General features: G+C 42.6%; 1 protein-coding gene across 3 annotated transcripts; it reads right to left on the bottom strand.

Moving 5' to 3' along the window:
* Positions 1-3,080: 3,080 nt before the first annotated feature.
* On the bottom strand, positions 3,081-16,712 carry LOC101100853 (olfactory receptor 5-like). 3 transcript variants are annotated; one of them, XR_006590652.1, is made up of 4 exons: positions 16,070-16,712; positions 13,281-13,341; positions 13,110-13,189; positions 3,081-3,493 (listed from the first exon to the last, which is right to left on the bottom strand). XR_006590652.1 is itself a non-coding variant. In XM_045046802.1 (4 exons), exon 4 carries the CDS (start codon positions 5,956-5,958, stop codon positions 4,984-4,986), a length of 975 nt encoding a protein of 324 aa, XP_044902737.1. In that variant the 5' UTR covers positions 13,110-13,189; positions 13,281-13,341; positions 16,070-16,712; the 3' UTR covers positions 4,025-4,983. The 3 variants fall into 3 exon arrangements, 1 of the variants encoding a protein (XP_044902737.1); XM_045046802.1 differs by lacking the exon at positions 3,081-3,493 and adding an exon at positions 4,025-5,958; XR_002149704.3 differs by having other exon boundaries at positions 13,110-13,341.
* Between the last annotated feature and the right edge of the window lie 1,561 nt (positions 16,713-18,273).

The following is an 18,273-nucleotide window of genomic DNA, read 5'->3' as shown; positions in this document are numbered from 1 at the left end:
ATAAACAAAATTGACAAACCTCTAGCCAGGCTTCTCAAAAAGAAAAGGGAGATGACCCAAATAGATAAAATCATGAATGAAAATGGAATTATTACAACCAATCCCTCAGAGATACAAACAATTATCAGGAAATACTATGAAAAGTTATATGCCAACAAACTGGACAACCTGGAAGAAATGGACAAATTCCTGAACACCCACACACTTCCAAAACTCAAACAGGAAGAAATAGAAAGTTTGAACAGACCCATAACCAGCAAAGAAATTGAATCGGTTATCAAAAATCTCCCAACAAATAAGAGTCCAGGACCAGATGGCTTCCCAGGGGAATTCTACCAGACATTTAAAGCAGAGGTAATACCTATCCTCCTCAAGTTATTCCAAAAAATATAAGGGGAAGGCAAACTTCCAGGCTCACTCTATGAATCCAGCATTACTTTGATTCCTAAACCAGACAGAGACCCAGTAAAAAAAGAGAACTACAGGCCAATATCCCTGATGAATATGAATGAAAAAATTCTCAATAAGATACTAGCAAATCGAATTCAGCAGCATATAAAAAGAATTATTCACCATGATCAAGTGGGATTCATTCCTGGGATGCAGGGCTGCTTCAACATTCGCAAATCAATCAACGTGATACATCACATTAATAAAAGAAAAGATAAGAACCATACGATCCTGTCCATTGATGCAGAAAAAGCATTTGACAAAATTCAGCATCCTTTCTTTATAAAAACCCTCGAGAAAGTCAGGATAGAAGGAACATACTTAAACATCTAAAAGCCATTTATGAAGCCCATAGCTAATATCATCCTCACTGGGGAAAAACAGAGCTTTCTCCCTGAGATCAGGAACACGATAGGGATGTCCACTCTCACCGCTGTTGTTTAACATAGTGTTGGAAGTTCTAGAATCACCAGCAATCAGACAAAAAAATGAAATCAAAAGCATCAAAATTGGCAAAGATGAAGTCAAGCTTTCACTTTCTGCAGATGACATGATGTTATACATGAAAAATCTGATAGACTCCACCAAAAGTCTGCTAAAACTGATACATGAATTCAGCAAAGTCGCAGGATACAAAATCAATGTGCAGAAATCAGTCGCATTCTTATACACTAATAATGAAGCAACAGAAAGACAAATAAAGAAACTGATCCCATTCACAACTGCACCAAGAAGCATAAAATACCTAGGAATAAACCTAACCAAAGATGTAAAAGATCTCTATGCTGAAAACTATAAGAAGCTTGTGAAGGAAATTGAAGAAGATATTAAAAATGGAAAAACATTCCATGCTCATGGATTGGAAGAATAAATATTGTTAAAATTTCAATACTACCCAAAGCAATCTACACATGCAATGCAATCCCAAGCAAAATTGCACCAGCATTCTTCTTGAAGCTAGAACAAGCAATCCTAAAATTTGTATGGAATCACAAAAGGCCCTGAATAGCCAAAGTAATTTTGAAGAAGGAGACCAAAGCGGGAGGCATCACAATCCCAGACTTTAGCCTCTACTACAAAGCTGTCATCATCAAGACAGCATGGTATTGGACCAAAAACAGACACATAGACCAATGGAATAGAATAGAAACCCCAGAACTAGACCCACAAACGTATGGCCAACTAATCTTTGACAAAGCAGGAAGGAATATCCAATGGAAAAAAGACAGTCTCTTTAACAAATGGTGCTGGGAGAACTGGACAGCAACATGCAAGATGAAACTAGACCACTTTCTTACACCATTCACAAAATTAAAATCAAAATGGATAAAGGACCTGACTGTGAGACAGGAAACCATCAAAACCCTAGAGGAGAAAGCAGGAAAAAACCTCTCTGACCTCAGCCATAGCAATTTCTTACTTGACACATCCCCAAAGGCAAGGGAATTAAAAGCAAAAATGAACAATTGGGACCTCATGAAGATAAAAAGCTTCTGCACAGCAAAGGAAACATTCAACAAAACTAAAAGGCAACCATCGGAATGGGAAAAGATATTTGCAAATAACATATAGGACAAAGGGCTAGTATCCAAAATCTATAAAGAGCTCACCAAACTCCACACCCAAAAAACAAATAATCCAGTGAAGAAATGGGCAGAAAACATGAATAGACACTTCTCTAAAGAAGACATCTGGATGGCCAACAGGCACATGAAAAGATGCTCAATGTGCTTGCTCCTCATCAGGGAAATACAAATCAAAACCACACTGAGACACCACCTCACGCTGGTCAGAATGGCTAAAATGAACAAGTCAGAAGACTATAGATGCTGGAGAGGATGTGGAGAAACGGTAACCCTCTTGCACTGTTGGTGGGAATGCAAACTGGTGCAGTCGCTCTGGAAAACAGTGTGGAGGTTTCTCAAAAAATTAAAAATAGACCTACCCTATGACCCAGCAATAGCACTGCTAGGAATTTACCCAAGGGATTCAGGAGTGCTGATGCATAGGGTCACTGGTACCCCAATGTTTAGAGCAGCACTCTCAACAATAGCCAAATTATGGAAAGAGCCTAAATGTCCATCAACTGACGAATGGATAAAGAAATTGTGGTTTATATACACAATGGAGTACTATGTGGCAATGAGAAAGAATGAAAAATGGCTTTTTGTAGCAACATGGATGGAACTGGAGAGTGTTATGCTAAATGAAATAAATCATACAGAGAAAGACAGATATCATATGTTTTCACTCTTATGTGGAGCCTGAGAAACTTAACAGAAACCCATGGGGGAGGGGAAGGAAAAAAAAGAGGTTAGAGAGGGAGAGAGCCAAAGTATAAGAGACTCTTAAAGATTGAGAACAAACTGAGGGTTGATGGGGGGTGGGAGGCAGGGGAGGGTGGGTGATGGCTATTGAGGAGGGCACCTTTTGGGATGAGCACTGGGTGTTGTATGGAAACCAATTTGACAATAAATTTCATATTTTAAAAAAAGATGTAATTTTCAATTTAAAAATCACTTTATTTTTTTCAAAATTTTTAATGTTTATTTTGAGAGAGAGAGAGTGAGAGAGAGAGAGAACGAGCAGAAAAGGGTTAGAGAGAAGGAGACACAGAATCTAAAGCAGGCTCCAGGCTCTGAGCCATCAGCATAGAGCCTGACATGGGGCTTGAACTCGTAAACCATGAGATCATGACCTGAGCCGAAGTTGAATGCTTATCTGACTGAGCCACCCAGGTGCCCCTAAAAAATCACTTTAATCTGTGTCTTTTGTGTCCATAAGACAGAGCTGAACCTGTTTCACTGGGAACTCAAAATGGCACTCTGTTGTGGTTCCAGCTGCACTAGACTCAGCGTTGTGTGGACATGTCAGGGGTGTCGTATCTGGTGCCTGTGCACCAGTGTCATCTGAATGCCGTGATCTTCCTTGTCTTCCCTGTGCATGCAGACACCTTCAAGGTCTGGCTTCTGTGTCCCCAGTTGCTGTGACACCACACTCCACTCCTCTTGCCATTCCTCCGTGGAGCTCACTTCACAGCCAGCTGAAAATATGCAAAGCATAACGTGAGCACCTCAGAGCATGGACCCCATCCGCGTTGCCCGGTACAATGCCTGGTCCACGTTAGCTGCTTGGTGAATCTGGTCGAATAAATAAGAGAACAACTCACTGAAGAAAGGGGATGTCTTATCCATCTCCATATTCCCAAAGATTTACAGCTATAATAATTCTACTGGCTATAGAGAATTTGCTGAATTCCAGACCCTATTCAAAACACTTTATATAGATTTGTCACATTCACAGCCACACTGTGAGGGAGATATGTGTGACAAAGGTTGTGGTCATCTACAACATCAGTCCTTCCTTCTTCCTTTAGTAATAGATCCACCATATCTCAGCTGGAAATCCAGAAAAAAATGTTTCCATGGCACAAGAACAGACATTCAGATCAATGGAACAGAAAAGGGAACCCAGAAATGGACCCAAAAATGTATGGCCAACTCATCTCTGACAAAGCAGGAGAGAATATCCAGTGGAATAAAGACAGTCTCTTCAGCAAGTGGTACTGGGAAAACTGGACAGCGACATGCAGAAGAATGAACCTGGACCACTTTCTTACATCATACACACACAAAAAATGTTTCTCAGCTCTTCCCTTGTCTCTCCATGATGTCATAGGAGTATGTGCTGGACAAATGTCCATAGAAAAGTTTTAGGTTATGCTTTCTAGGGGAAAGACACTTTCCTGTACTTCCTTCACTCCCCTTCTCTTCTGGTTGGAATTCAAGCGTGATGACTGGAGCTGGAGCAGCCATCTTGCACCCTGACCTGGAAGCGTCCATGCTGAGAATGATATAACAAGATAGGGGAACTCTGACGTTTTGGACTGTCTTATTAATACCAAATAAGTGCTGCTACACTGATGAGAAATTCGTTGTATCTTGTTTAAGCAACTGTTTTAGGCTGAAATCCATTACCTAACCAATATGATGCTGTATTAGTCAGTCATTGCTACAACACTGCTATGTTACAAGCAATCCAAAAATGTTTTTCAGTGGCTTCAGTAGCACACTTGTTTTTTTTTTCTGGCTTCTGGATCTATGGTGGTGTTCTGCTTCAGGCTGCAGGGCAGGCTTAGGTCTGTTCTACTTGTCTCTCATCCCAGAACCAGGAGATGTTCTTCTCAAGGCAAATGGCAAGAAGGCAGTGGAAACAGTTAGTGCTTCCCCAGACATCAGCTCAGGACTCTCAATTTGGTCTACATTCCATTAGCCAAAGCCAATTATATGGTGAAGCAAAAGTTGTTGGGGACAGGGAAGTAGTGTTATCTTATTATTACTTTTTAAAGTTTTTATTTAAATTCCAGTTGGTTAACATACAGTGTAATATTAGTTTCAGGTGCACAATCTAGTGACCCAACACTTTCGTATATCACCCGGTGCTCATCACAAGGGCCCTCCTTCTTCCCCATCACCTGTTCAATGCACCCCCACCCACCTCCCTTCTGGTGACCATCAGTGTGCTCTGTTAAAATCAGGAGTGGGCAAAGTGTGTTGTTGCTGAAGAGACCCGGGGCGAGTGGAGGGTTTTCTGCAGCACTGCCTGGACCTCCCTGTTCCGCAGGCAGTAGATGACGGGGCTGCACATGGGCGTGACCACCGTGTAGATGACAGACAGCACCTTGTTGAGGTCTGTGGAACCGATGAGGCGGGGGCGGGAATACATGAAGAGGACCACCCCATAGAAGATGCCCACCACCACCAGGTGGGAGGCACAGGTGGAGAGGGCTCTGCAGCGGGTGACGGCTGATGGCATGTGGAGCACAGCCCTCCCGATGGCCACATAGGAGGCCAGAGCCACTAGCAATGACCCACAGAAGATGACGATAGCAGAGATGAAGTCCACCAGCTCCGTCAGGGCCACGTTAGTGCAGGACAGGTTGAGCAGAGGGGAGACATCACAGAAAAAGTGGTTGAGGACATTGGGGCCACAGTAGGACAGGCTGGCGATGCATGATGTCTTGGCCACTGAGACCAACAGCCCCCCAAGCCATGAGGACAAGGCTAAGCCCAGGCAGACCTGGGGCCTCATGAGCAGTGGGTAGTGGAGTGGGCGGCAGATGGCCACGTAGCGGTCATAGGCCATGGAGGCCAGGAGGGTGCACTTGGTACTAATGAGAGCTATGAATAAAAAAAGCTGTGTCATGCAGGCTGCGAAGGGCACATGGCATGGACTGGAGCCCAGCCCCACGAGCAGGCTGGGCACGGTCACGGACACGTAGCACATCTCCAGGCAGCTCAGGTTGCCCAGGAAGAAATACATGGGCTTGTGGAGCTCGATGTGACTGCAGATGAGGTAGATGATGAGCGTGTTCTCCAGGAGGGTCAGCAGGTAGAGGGCCAGGAAGATGGCAAACAGGACAATCCTTATGCCCAGCCTTGTGGACAAACCCAACAAGACAAACTCCTGGACTCTGGTCACGTTGCCCAACTCCAGGGGCCTCTCCATCTAAGTGCAAAAGAAGCAGGTTAGAGGAGACTGTGATCCACGCAGGAGTAAAACGGCAAAGAGGAAGAGCATCAGGGGTCCGAGAGCCAATGTAAGTGCTGTGGGTTGACTGTTGTCAGGAGGACTGGTGAGGTGGGACGTCGCAAAACCGGAAATGGAAAACCTCCACGTGTACTTAGTAAATCTGTGACCTTCGGCAATTCAACCCTTATAAGCCTCAGGTATCTTTTTTTTTTTTTTTTTAATTTTTTTTTTCAACGTTTTTTATTTATTTTTGGGACAGAGAGAGACAGAGCATGAACGGGGGACGGGCAGAGAGAGAGGGAGACACAGAATCGGAAACAGGCTCCAGGCTCTGAGCCATCAGCCCAGAGCCCGACGCGGGACTCGAACTCACGGACCGCGAGATCGTGACCTGGCTGAAGTCGGACGCTTAACCGACTGCGCCACCCAGGCGTCCCAAGCCTCAGGTACCTTTTAAAAAATATATATATATTTATTTATTTATTTTTATTTATTTTTTTTCAACGTTTATTTATTTTTGGGACAGAGAGAGACAGAGCATGAACGGGGGAGGGGCAGAGAGAGAGGGAGACACAGAATCGGAAACAGGCTCCAGGCTCTGAGCCATCAGCCCAGAGCCTGACGCGGGGCTCGAACTCACGGACCGCGAGATCGTGACCTGGCTGAAGTCGGACGCTTAACCGAATGCGCCACCCAGGCGCCCCAATGTTTATTTATTTTTGAGAGAGAAAGACAGCTAGATTGGGGGAAAGGCGGGGGGGGGTTTGGAGACATAGAATCTGAAACTGAGCCTCAGTTATCTTGTCTATAAAATGGAGGTAAAAGCTATAATTGTTTTTTTCTTTTCTTTTGATGACTTTAAGTGGTCTGGTCTTTGTCTGTCCTTCCTTCCTTCCTTCCTTCCTTCCTTCCTTCCTTCCTTCCTCCCCCTTCCTTCCTTTCTCTCTCTCTCCCTCCCTCCCTCCCTCCCTCCCTCTCCTTTTTCTCATTCTTGAAAAGTTTCTCAGGATGCAAGGGGTTGTCTCCAATAGTTTAAATAAAGGAAGATTCACAATCCCTTTATTCTGAAATGCATACCTCTTTTAATAGGTTGAATTTCTGGGGGAAATTTGTCACTGCTTATTAGAGAAAAGTACCATCAATAATGGTTTTTCTAAGAAAGACCAATGAATAATTTCCTTTCTGAATGTTTCTAAAAATGACTTCTTCTAGAAAGAGAACACATTCTTTTTTTTTAAGGAAAAAAAACTATATGTGTTAACACCACATATGTGCCCCTACACTGTGCTGCATGTTTTAAACACATGGAGATCAATTAATTTTCACGACCCTACAAAAATAGCATGATTTTATCCATTCATACACGACTGTACTGAGGCTCATAAGCAGTAAGTAACTTGTCCAAAGAACAGAGTTCTAGAAGTAGGGGTCCTTATGGGGCATCTGGGCGGCTCAGTCGGTTAAGTGTCTGGCTCTTGGTTTCAGCTTAGGTCATGATCTTGTGGTTTCATGAGTTTGAGCTCCACTTCAGGCTCTGTGATGACAGTGTGGAGCCTGCTTGGGATTCTCTCTCTCTCCCTCTCTGTCTCTGCTCCTCCCTCGCTTGCGCTGTCTCTGTCTCACTCAAGATAAATAAATAAGCTTTTAAAAATACAAAAAAAAAAAAAAAAGAAGCAGGGGTCCTTTGCCTCTGTTGCTGACTCTGAGGATCCAGTATGATTTTTAGGTCATTGGCATGCATAAAATATGCTATTTGGACTTATTTCTGACTTGCTATTTATCGTACGTATCAAACAGCAACTATATGAGTGTATACTATGCACAAGGGGCCTGAAATCAAACAGCGAACAAAACCAGTGGCCATGAGCTTTCACAATTTATATTCTTGCTAGTGAGGAATAGAGAAAGCAAACAAGAAGACAAATATAGGGATAAATTTTAGCTAAGAAGAAAGCAAAACAGGATGGTCAGTAATGTCTGGAGGAACAGGCTGAACACTGAGCTAGCGAGAGAGCACTTGAAACAGAATAGGAAAAAGCACGTGCAAAAACCTTAAGTTGGGAAGGCGTTTAGCACTGCTGAGGAAAACGAGATCCAGAGTGGCCCAGGAGTGCAGAACTGAGGAGGGAAGAAAGTCATTTTCTGCCCACAATGCCCCATCTCTACCCCGATGCACTCTAAATCTCTCGTGGTGTGCTAGTCTCTGAGTTAAACATCCCAATGAAAAAAATTATGTGTGAGAGATAAACAGAGTAACAGGGTGGGGTGAGGCTTGGGAACATACACATATATATACAAACTTGATTTATCACATAACTTGTGTAGAGGATAATCAGGAAGAAGATAGGTCTTTCTATTAATGGTTTTTGGGTAAATTATTTGTGTAGAAAAATAAAAGGAAATTAAAACCATACATCATACCACATGCAGAGAAAATCAATTTCAGGCGAATGAAAACCAAAAGGTGAAGTGCGAATTTCTGAAATTTTAGAAAACAAAATAAAAGTATATCTTTGTGGCCTTGGTGGCAGAGAAAACTATAAGAATATAAGAAAAAAATTCAAAACTTGCCTGCTTTAAAATGTAAAAATTAAAAAATAAATAAATAAAATGTAAAAATCTGGGGCACCCAGATGGCTTAGTCAGAAGAATGTGTGACTCTTGATCTCGGGGTCGTGAGTTTGAGCTCCACATTGGGTGTAGACATTACTTAGATAAGTAAGCTTGAAAAAAATGTAAAGTGTAACTATCAAAAGAAAAGCTGATCACCAAAAAAAAAACTAAAAATCACAAACTGGGAAAATATTCCTGCAACACATATGGGTGACAAGGAATCCCTATGTAGGATATACAAAGGAATTGGACAGTTAATATGCAAAATAGGTTTTTTCCACAGAAATTTGGGGAAAAGGCCTGAATGTATACCTCACGAAAAAATAATTCATCACTGAAAACATGGAAATACGCTAATCTCATTAGTAACAAAGGAAATGAAAATTAATACCCAAATTAGATACCACTTCACATCCGTGGAATTGGCACAAATATAAACTTCTGAAAATATTAAGTTTAATAATGCTAACTTTCACACATGGTTGCTGACAGTCTGAATTGGCATGATCACTTCAGAAAACAATTTGGCATTATGTAGTAAATTTTAAGGTATGACCATGCCCCAGAAATTCTTTGTCCAAGCATATATCCAGAGTAACTAATGTTCACAGCTGCACCGTTTTACTAGAAAAAAAAAAAACTGTAAACATCCCCAGTGTTTAGTGGTAGAATTGATAACTAAATTATGATTTCCTTATACAATGGAATACTATTCTATAAAGAAATGAGTGAATCAGAGCCACATCTAATGTTATGAATAAATCAATCTCAGAAACGTTATATTGAACAAAGAAAGAGAGTTACATGAGTGTGCAGTTATAATTACATTTACATAAAAGCCAAACTGTGCAAAAAAATGTTAAGAAACATATTGTTTAGGGATACAAAGTCATGTGGCAGATAAAATAGGAGAAAAGTGAGCCCCAAATTCAAGAAACATACTTCCTAGCAGTGAGGAGTGGTGTAGGAAGGGCACAAAGGGGCTTCAAAGATCATTTTCTTAAAATGGCTAATAAGTACAAGGGAGTCATTGCACCTTTATTTTATTTTTTCTATTTTTATTTTAATTCCAGTATAGTTAACATATAGTGATATATTAGTTTCAAGTGTACAATATAGTACACTTTGATAGCTGTGTCAGCAGCCCAAGTGTCCATCAACTGACAAATGGATAAAGGAGAGGTGGTATATGTGTATGTGACATATACATATATGTGTGTGTGTGCATACATATACACATAGTGGAATACTACTCAGCCATAAAAAAGAATGAAAGCTTGTCATTTGCAATGACATAGATGGAGCTAGAGAGTATAATGCTGTGTGAAATAAGTCAGAGAAAGACAAATGCATCATTATTTTTATACCTATTTCTGGGTTGCATTCGCTCATTATTTATATAAAAGCCATTTGTTTTATTTTATTTTTTAAGTTTATTTACTTATCATCTTGAGAGAGAGAGAGAGAGCATAAGCAAGGAAGAGGCAAAGAAAGAGAGAGAGAGAGAGAGAGAGAGAGAGAGAGAGAGAGAGAGAGAGAGAGAGAGAGAGAATCCCAAGCAGGCTCTGCACCATAAGCACAGAGCCCAATGTGGGACTTGAACTCACAAACTATAAGATTACAACTTGAGCCAAAGTCAGATGCTTAACCACTGAGCAACCCAGGTGCCCCTATAAAAGCTACTGATAAAAATAGTTTCTATGTGTGTTAAAATATATGTATCTACACACCCAAAAACTCAATTTTATCTATGTTAATTTTAAAAAAAAATTTAAGTAATTTTCTTGCTCCCATAGAGCTCCCTGAGGTAACAATTGGTATCAGTGTCTTGAAGGTTCTTTAAGAAATATTGATGGCACATTCTTGCACTTAATGTATGGGTCCACCCTCTCTCCCTTTAAAAAATGACAAAAATTTCACATGAAGTGTGAGTACTAAGATTTTTTTTGAATCCAAATATTATGTTTTTTCTCCAATTCTTTAATGCCTTCTCCCTCAATTTCAGCAAAATTTCCCCACCGACCATGCTTAATTCCTAACATGTCCAAATTAAGGAAAAAGGATCATTCCCTCCAAAACTGTTGGTTTAGGCAAAGATAGACGAGGTCATTGAGATACTCCCCTTCAAGTAACAGATAAAAACACCTTGAATAATATGAATGAAAGAAATTATTGGTCGTCATTGTTGATGCTATTTTATGATTATGGGGACACAGTTTGGCACAGGAAGGTAGATATGTTTTGGTGGAAACTTCCCTGTTGGTATTTTGGCACAAGCCCTCATTTTTCAGACAAGCGCAATGAGGCTCAGTGTTGGTACTTCAAGTTATTTTCAGGCCAACTTCTGTCTAGGGTGGATGTCCTTAGCTCTGAATGGGGTCACCCGGCCTGTTGGGCTGTTCTTGGCCGGGAGTAAGAGCTGAGTCCATTAGAGGTGCTCTGTCTGGTGCTAAAAACGAGTGTCTGTCACGGTCTCTTGCCATGGGCTTCCTTCCTGTCTATGCTCTGCCCTCCCTCTGTCCTGCTCTATCCCTCCTCTCCTTTTTTTTTTTTTTTAATTTTTAAACATTTATTTACTGTTGAGAAACAGAGAGACACAGAGCATGAGCAGGGGAGGGGTAGAGAGAGAGGGAGACACAGAATCCGAAGCAGGCTCCAGGCTCTGAGCTGTCAGCACAGAGCCCGACGTGGGGCTCGAACTCACAAACCACGAGATCATGACCTGAGCCGAAGTCAGTCGCCTAACCACTGAACCACCCAGGCGCCCTGCCCTCCTCTCCTTCTAGCTGCTCCTGTTCTTAACTTCTTCCTGAAGACTTCTTCAGGCTATCTTGCCCTTCTGATAACTTTAGATGCTCTGGAATGTCCTTGATTAACCTGCTGAATAACTCACAAATGCACCTAAAAAGGTACTGGGCTCTCTGGGGATGGTTGCACAAACATTTTGCACCTGAATTGCACCAGGAGCCTGAGATATAGTCAAGGTTGACATGATTTTTGCCCCTGCAGAGGTTATGATGAGCAGTGAGCAAAATTCCCAATCTCTCTAAACCTGAGCTAACTACTACTGAAGATGGTAACAATAGGTCCATGAGGAATAAAAAAGATACTAGCTAAGATGGCTTTCATTTATTGCCTGCTTTCTGTGTCCGGGCAATCTAGATGCAGTAAAATACACTGCAGCTGGCTTCATGCATTTTTACTATTGCCCAAAATAAGGAATATACTCACGTTGTTACCCAATCACAATGGTGCGCACATACACCACATATACAAATAAAGCGGAAATCTCTCAAAGAAATACTTATCTTTAATCTGTGTGATTCCCTTTCATATTTTCTCTAATGTTCTAGCCATGTGATTTTTTAAAGATTTTTTAATGTTTATTTTTGAGAGAAAGAGAGACAGAGTGTGAGTGGGGTAGGGGCAGAGAGAGAGAGGGAGACACAGAATCTGAAGCAGGCTCCAGGCTCCGAGCTGTCAGCACAGAGCCTGACATTGGGTTCAAACTCACAAGCTGTGAGATCATGACCTGAGCTGAAGTCGGATGCCCAACCGACTGAGCCACCTAGGTGCCCCTCCAGGTGATTTTTAAAAAGATTTTATTTTTTTAAGTATCTCTACACCCAACATGGGGCTCAAACTCACAACCCCGAGATCAAGAGTTGCACACTCCACTGACTGAGTCATCCAGGAGCCCCTATGCCATGTGATCTTTAACGTTAGTACTGACTTAGGGGCGCCTGGGTGGCTCAGTCAGTTGAGTGACTGACTTTGGCTCAGGTCACGATCTCACGGTTTGTGAGTTTGAGCCCCACAGCGGGCTCTGTGCTGACAGCTTGGAACCTGGAGCCTGCTTCAGATTCTGTCTCCCTCTCTCTCTGCCCCTCCCCCACTCATGCTCTGTCTCTGTCTCAGAAATAAACATTTAATATTAGTACTGACTTAATACAACTACTTTTTAACCCTCAGTTTAAAATATACTGTAATTCACAGGGCATCTGGGTGGCTCAGTCGGTTAAGTGTCTGACTTTGGCTCAGGTCATGCATAATCTCGTGGTTCGTGAGTTCGAACCCCATGTCAGGCTCTGTGCTGATAGCTCAGAACCTGGAGCCTGCTTCAGATTCTGTGTCTCCCTCTCTGCCCCTCCCCTGCTCATGCTCTGTCTCTCTCTCTCTCCCTCTCTCTCTCAAAAATAAATAGACATTAAAAAATTAAAATATATTGCCATTAAGGTTAAGAGAAGGGCTTTGGAATAGACAGACACTGGTTCTAACCCAGGCTGTGCCTCTGACTCAGACAAGGGCTCTGACTTTCTGACCTTTGTGTTGCCTCCAATAGGGAGATAACAGCACTGACTTTCTCACACTGTCATGGGAATTAGACCTCAGATAGTCTCCATGGCACCCAGGTAGTGTCTGGCACCCCACAGGTGACTTATAGGAGGGAGAACTTTTCTGGTCTTCTCTTCCCCCCTCCCCCCTCGCCAAATCAAGTAATCTTGTTTTCTTACCTCTCAGCTAAGGTGACACGGGTCCTGCTTTTTCTTTTCTCAAGGAGACTCTGGGGGCCGCAAATATTCAGCTTCTGCCCCTGGACATAAGTGAAGATGCCAGTGATGTGAAGCGTTGGCCAGGAATGTTTGGAAGAAGCTGCCTTTGTCCTGAGCAGCGAGTTCACCCACCTCTCTTCGTTTGGCGCCTCTGTTCTCTCAGCTGCCAACGGTACTCTGTGCTTGCAGCCGGCTGCAAGAGAAGGGCCAGTTTAAATCCGAGAGATGGGCCTTAGGGGGCTGTCCTAATCTCTGTGGGTTTAGAGGGGAGAATGAAGCAAAAGCTTTACATCAGTTGTACTGAGGCGTGGGAAGGAGAGTTCCAAGTCTGTTCTCACACAGTTTGGAGCTCGTAATAGATGCGAGGATTTATGCTGGATACTGGGATTGCAAAAGCGGAATGAGACGTAATTCCTGCTCTCAGGTTGAAACAGACGTTTATACACATTATAGTAGGAGATGAGCAAAACTGTGGGTGTTTGGACCAGGGAAACCTGGGGTTTGGAAATACATGCAGGAGGGAGGTCTGAGCTGAGTCTCTCTGAAGTGTTACAAGATCATGTCTCCTTGAAACAAGACAAGAAATAGATGGAACATTCTTCCAGCTCATATGGAAAATTAAAATATCCTTTCCCCACTTCCTGCTGGATATTTTAGCTGCCTGAGTTAACATTTAATGTTGAGAATTCTATGCATGAAGCACATCTTTTCCTCTCTGTGCTGTGGATTACCCACTAAATAGGTCTCTCTGTTCCTGGGATGCCCGATGCAAATTTGGAGGGAGGACAATCAAATTGAATTTTTTTCTTTTCTCCTCTTGTGTGATCAGCTTACATAGATAGATTTATTTATTTACTTTTAAAGGTTTATTTATTTTTGAGAGAGAGAGCAGGGGAAGGGGAGAGAGAGAGAGAGAGAGAGAGAGAGAGAGAGAATCCAAAGCAGAGAGCAGAGAGCTCGATACATAGCTTGAACCCACAAACAATGAGATCATGACCTGAGCTGAAGTCACTCAACTGGCTGAACCACCCAGCTGCCCCTAGATTTATTTGTTTTTAAATTATTTATTTTAAGCAATATCTACACCCAAAGTGGGGCTTGAGCTCATGACCCTGAGATCAAGAGTCACATGCTCCTCTGACTGAACCAGCCAGGTGCCTCCATAGATAGATTTAAAAGGAATGTGCCCAGGGGCGCCTGGGTGGCTCAGTCGGTTAAGCATCTGACTTCAGCTCAGGTCATGATCTCACAGTCCATGAGTTCGAGCCCCACATCAGGCGCTGTGCTGCAGCTCAGAGCCTGGAGCCTGCTTTGGATTTGGTGTCTCCTTCTCTTTCTGCCCCTCCCCTGCTCATTCTCTGTCTCAAAAATAAATAAAAATATTTTAAAAATTTAAAAGGAATATGCCCATAATTATAACATAGCATTCTCTCAGGAACAGTAAAGCCTTTAGTCTATAAAATGCTTCAGTCAACAAGCAATACAAGATATTTTTGAGCTAATGTCTGACCCATATTCTCTCTAGGATGTTCTCTGTTCCTCTCATCTTTAAAATTTTTTTTTAATGTTTATTTTTTAGAGAGAGAGAGACAGAGCACGAGCAGGGGCGGGGCAGAGAGAGAGGGAGACACAATCCAAAGTGGGCTCCAGGCTCTGAGCTGTCAGCACAGAGCGTGATGAGGGGCTTAAACTCAGGGACTGCGAGATCATGACCTGAGCCCAAGTCGGAGGCTTAACCGACTGAGTCCCCCAGGTGCCCTGCTCCTCCCATCTTTTAAGGGAACGAAGGCTAAAATACTTTAACGTACTCTTGCTTTAAGTACTTAAGTACTTTCCTAGCTTTATCCTATACACACAAATACAACAGTGAACTTTGCACATCTATGCCAATGTCTGTCTTTCTGTCCTTCCCCTCTGAATGAAATCTAACTCATCTCTCAAGCTCATTTTCACCTCCTTAGAGTAGCTGTTACCCACTTTTCCTTTTCCAGACACCAGGAATTAACGCTTTTTTCCCTCCTGACGAAGAAGTGTGTTGAAGATGGCATGCTCCCCAGCAGGTATCTAGGAACTGGATTGAATGTCTGGGCTTTAAACCAAATTTGGAGCTTGAGAATCTGAATTGAAATTCTTGATCTATCATTCAAAGGTTGTGTGACTTTGACCTCCCTGAGCTTCTGTGTCTCCATCTATAAAATGGTGACTGTGATACTCACCAGAAAGAGTTCTCATGAATATTAAATTAATCAGTGCACATAAGGTGCCTATTACAATTCCTAGTATGTATTAGGAGCTCAGTAGGTGGTAGCTTTTGCTATTATTGATACACATGGCCTCCACAGTAAAAAAACCTGCAACATTGCTGACACAAAGTTTAAAGGTTAAAAGTGCTAAATATGGAGCAACCTAAGAGTCCACTGATAGAGGAAAGGGTAAGGGTATGTATGTGATACATGCACACAATGGAATGTTATGCAAACATAAAAAAGATGAGAATGTGGGGGAGAGGAGCCAACATGGTAGAACCGCATGGAACTTTTCTTTGCATCTCTCATCCCTTAAATACAACCAGATCAACACTAAACCATCCTGCACACCTAGAAAACTGATTTGAGGATTAATACACCAATCTGCACAACCTGAACCACAGAATTCAGCAGGTATGCAGCGCTGAGAGGTGAAGTGGGGGAGAGACATTTGGACAGTGCAGGGAGTTGTTTGTGCTTGTGGAGAGAGGACAGAGATAGGGGCAGAGGTGGAGCGTATGGAAAGCATCCCCCTTACCCAAAGCAGCTGGAGAGAAAAGAAAATGTACGCAAGGGACCGAACAAAAAAGGGTGAAAGGAGAAGGAGAGGGTTTAAATTCCATTAAACTCTGTAAACAGGGGGAGCGCAGAGTCCAAAACTCCGCAGCTGCATACCTGGTGGAGCTCTGATGGGAGGGGCGAATCCCCAGGAGCAGAGAGCGAGGTCCTCGGGCCACACGGGAGGCGGTTCCCCTGCTGGGAGGACTCCCCACGGGCAAACATCCCAGCGGATCCTGGAGAACAACCACATTCGCTGGTGCTGGAACAGGGCCGTTGGGGGTGAAGCCTGGTGCCAGATGTGAGTTGTGATTTTCCAGAATCCCCAAAATGCTGCTGCTACACGCCCACGTGAACTTTTTCTGGGGTGGGTTGGCACCTGGCCGCGGTCTCTGGGCGTTGGCAGCAGCACGGTCTCGCGAATGTTCCTGGGGGCGGCTGGCACCAGCCATGCTCAGTGAGACCCTCCCACAGAAGGTCTGAGCAGAACAAAGCTGCAGTCCCTCAGAAGTGAGGGGCTGGGAAACACAGCTGCTTCTGAGATAAAACTCAGGAGGGAGGTGCCGCCTGGCAGTCTGATGGCTTGGTCACGGACATTGTGGAAGCAGGGGGTGGACAGAAGCCGGACACAGAGGATGAGTGCACGATTGCTGGTCAAAGGGAAAAAAAAACTCCGATACTACTGATCACACAGCTGGGTGATGCCATTTTCGCCCCTCCCGCGCATGTGCACACACACCTACGTGCGCCACAACATCCACCCCAGTAAGCTAAGCAGTGCTATCTAATGGAGAACAGAGCCGTTACACTAAGCCCCGCCCAACTGGGCCAATCTCTCTCTCCAGGAACCCAAGTCTCTCCACCTGCTTATTTTACCAACAATAATGCGCTTCATAGTTTGACTTCCAGGGGAAAATGAAGTAATTTCAGTCGTATTTCAGTCTGTTTGCTGGTCCCTTTATTCAATTTTTTTTCTCTTTTCTTTTCTTTTTCTTGAATAAAGAGAAAAAATTTATTTCTATTTTCAATTTTTACTAAAAATATTTTTCTTTAATTTTTTAATACTATATTTTTACTATTTTGTAAATTTTTCAAATTCCATTTTACTTCCATCATTTCATTTTATTCTATTTCTTTGTATTTTTTTTCAAATTATCAAATGTTTTCCTTTTTTCTTCCCCTTTTTCTCTAATCTAACAAGCTCCTTTCAACAACCAGACCAAAACACACCTAACATCTAGCATCATTTATTTGATCTTGTGTGTGTGTGTTGTTTTTAATTTTAAGTTTATTTTTACCTTATTAATTCCTTTTCTTCCTTCAAAATGATGAAACGAAGGAATTCACCCCAAATGCCGCAGGAAGAGTGGCAGCCAGGGACTTAATCAACACAGATACAAGAAAGATGTCTGAGCCAGAATTTAGAATCATGATAATAAGAATACTAGCTGGGATTGAAAATAGATTAGAATCCCTTTCTGCAGAGATAAAGTCAAGTCAGGATGAAACAAAAAACGCTATAACTGAGCTGCAATCTTGAATGGGTGCCTCGGTGGCAAGGATGGATGAGGCAGAGCAGCGAATCAGTGATATAGAGGACAAAATTATGGAGAATAATGAAGCAGAAAAAAAGAGGGAGACTAAGGCAAAAGAGCACAATTTAAGAATTAGAGAATTCAGTGACTCATTAAAAAGGAACAACATCAGAATCATAAGGGTCCCAGAAAATGAGGAGAGAGAAAAAGGGGTAGAAGGGTTATGTGAGAAAATCATAGTGGAAAACTTTCCTAACTTGGGGAAAGACACAGACATCAAAATCCAGGAAGCACAGAGGACTCCCTTTAGACTCAACAAAACCCGACCATCAACAAGGCATATCATAGTCAAATTCAAAAAATACTCAGTTGAGGAAAGAATCATGAAAGCAGCAAGGGAAAAAAGTCCTTAACCTAAAAGGGAAGACAGATCAGGTTTGCAGCAGACCTTTCCACAGAAACAAGACAGGCCAGAAAGGAGTGGCAGGATATATTCAATGTGCTGATTTGGAAAAATATGCAGCCAAGAATTCTTTACCCAGCAAGGCTGTCATTCAAAATAGAAGGAGAGATTAAAAGTTTCCCAGACCAACAAAAAGAGTTCATGACCACTAAACCAGATCTGCAAGATATTTTGAGGGGCACTCTCTCAGGGAAGAAAAGATGGGGAAAAAAAGACCAAAAGCAATAAAGGCTAGAAAGGATCAGAGAATACCACCAGAAATTCCAACTCTCCAAGAAACATAATGGCAATAAACTCTTATCTTTCAGCACTCACTCTAAACG

The sequence above is a fragment of the Felis catus genome, chromosome E2 (genome assembly GCF_018350175.1).
Source record: "Felis catus isolate Fca126 chromosome E2, F.catus_Fca126_mat1.0, whole genome shotgun sequence".
Lineage (NCBI taxonomy): Eukaryota > Metazoa > Chordata > Mammalia > Carnivora > Felidae > Felis > Felis catus.
Note: the sequence above shows the minus strand (reverse complement) of the source record. Positions and strands in the feature narration are given on the sequence as shown.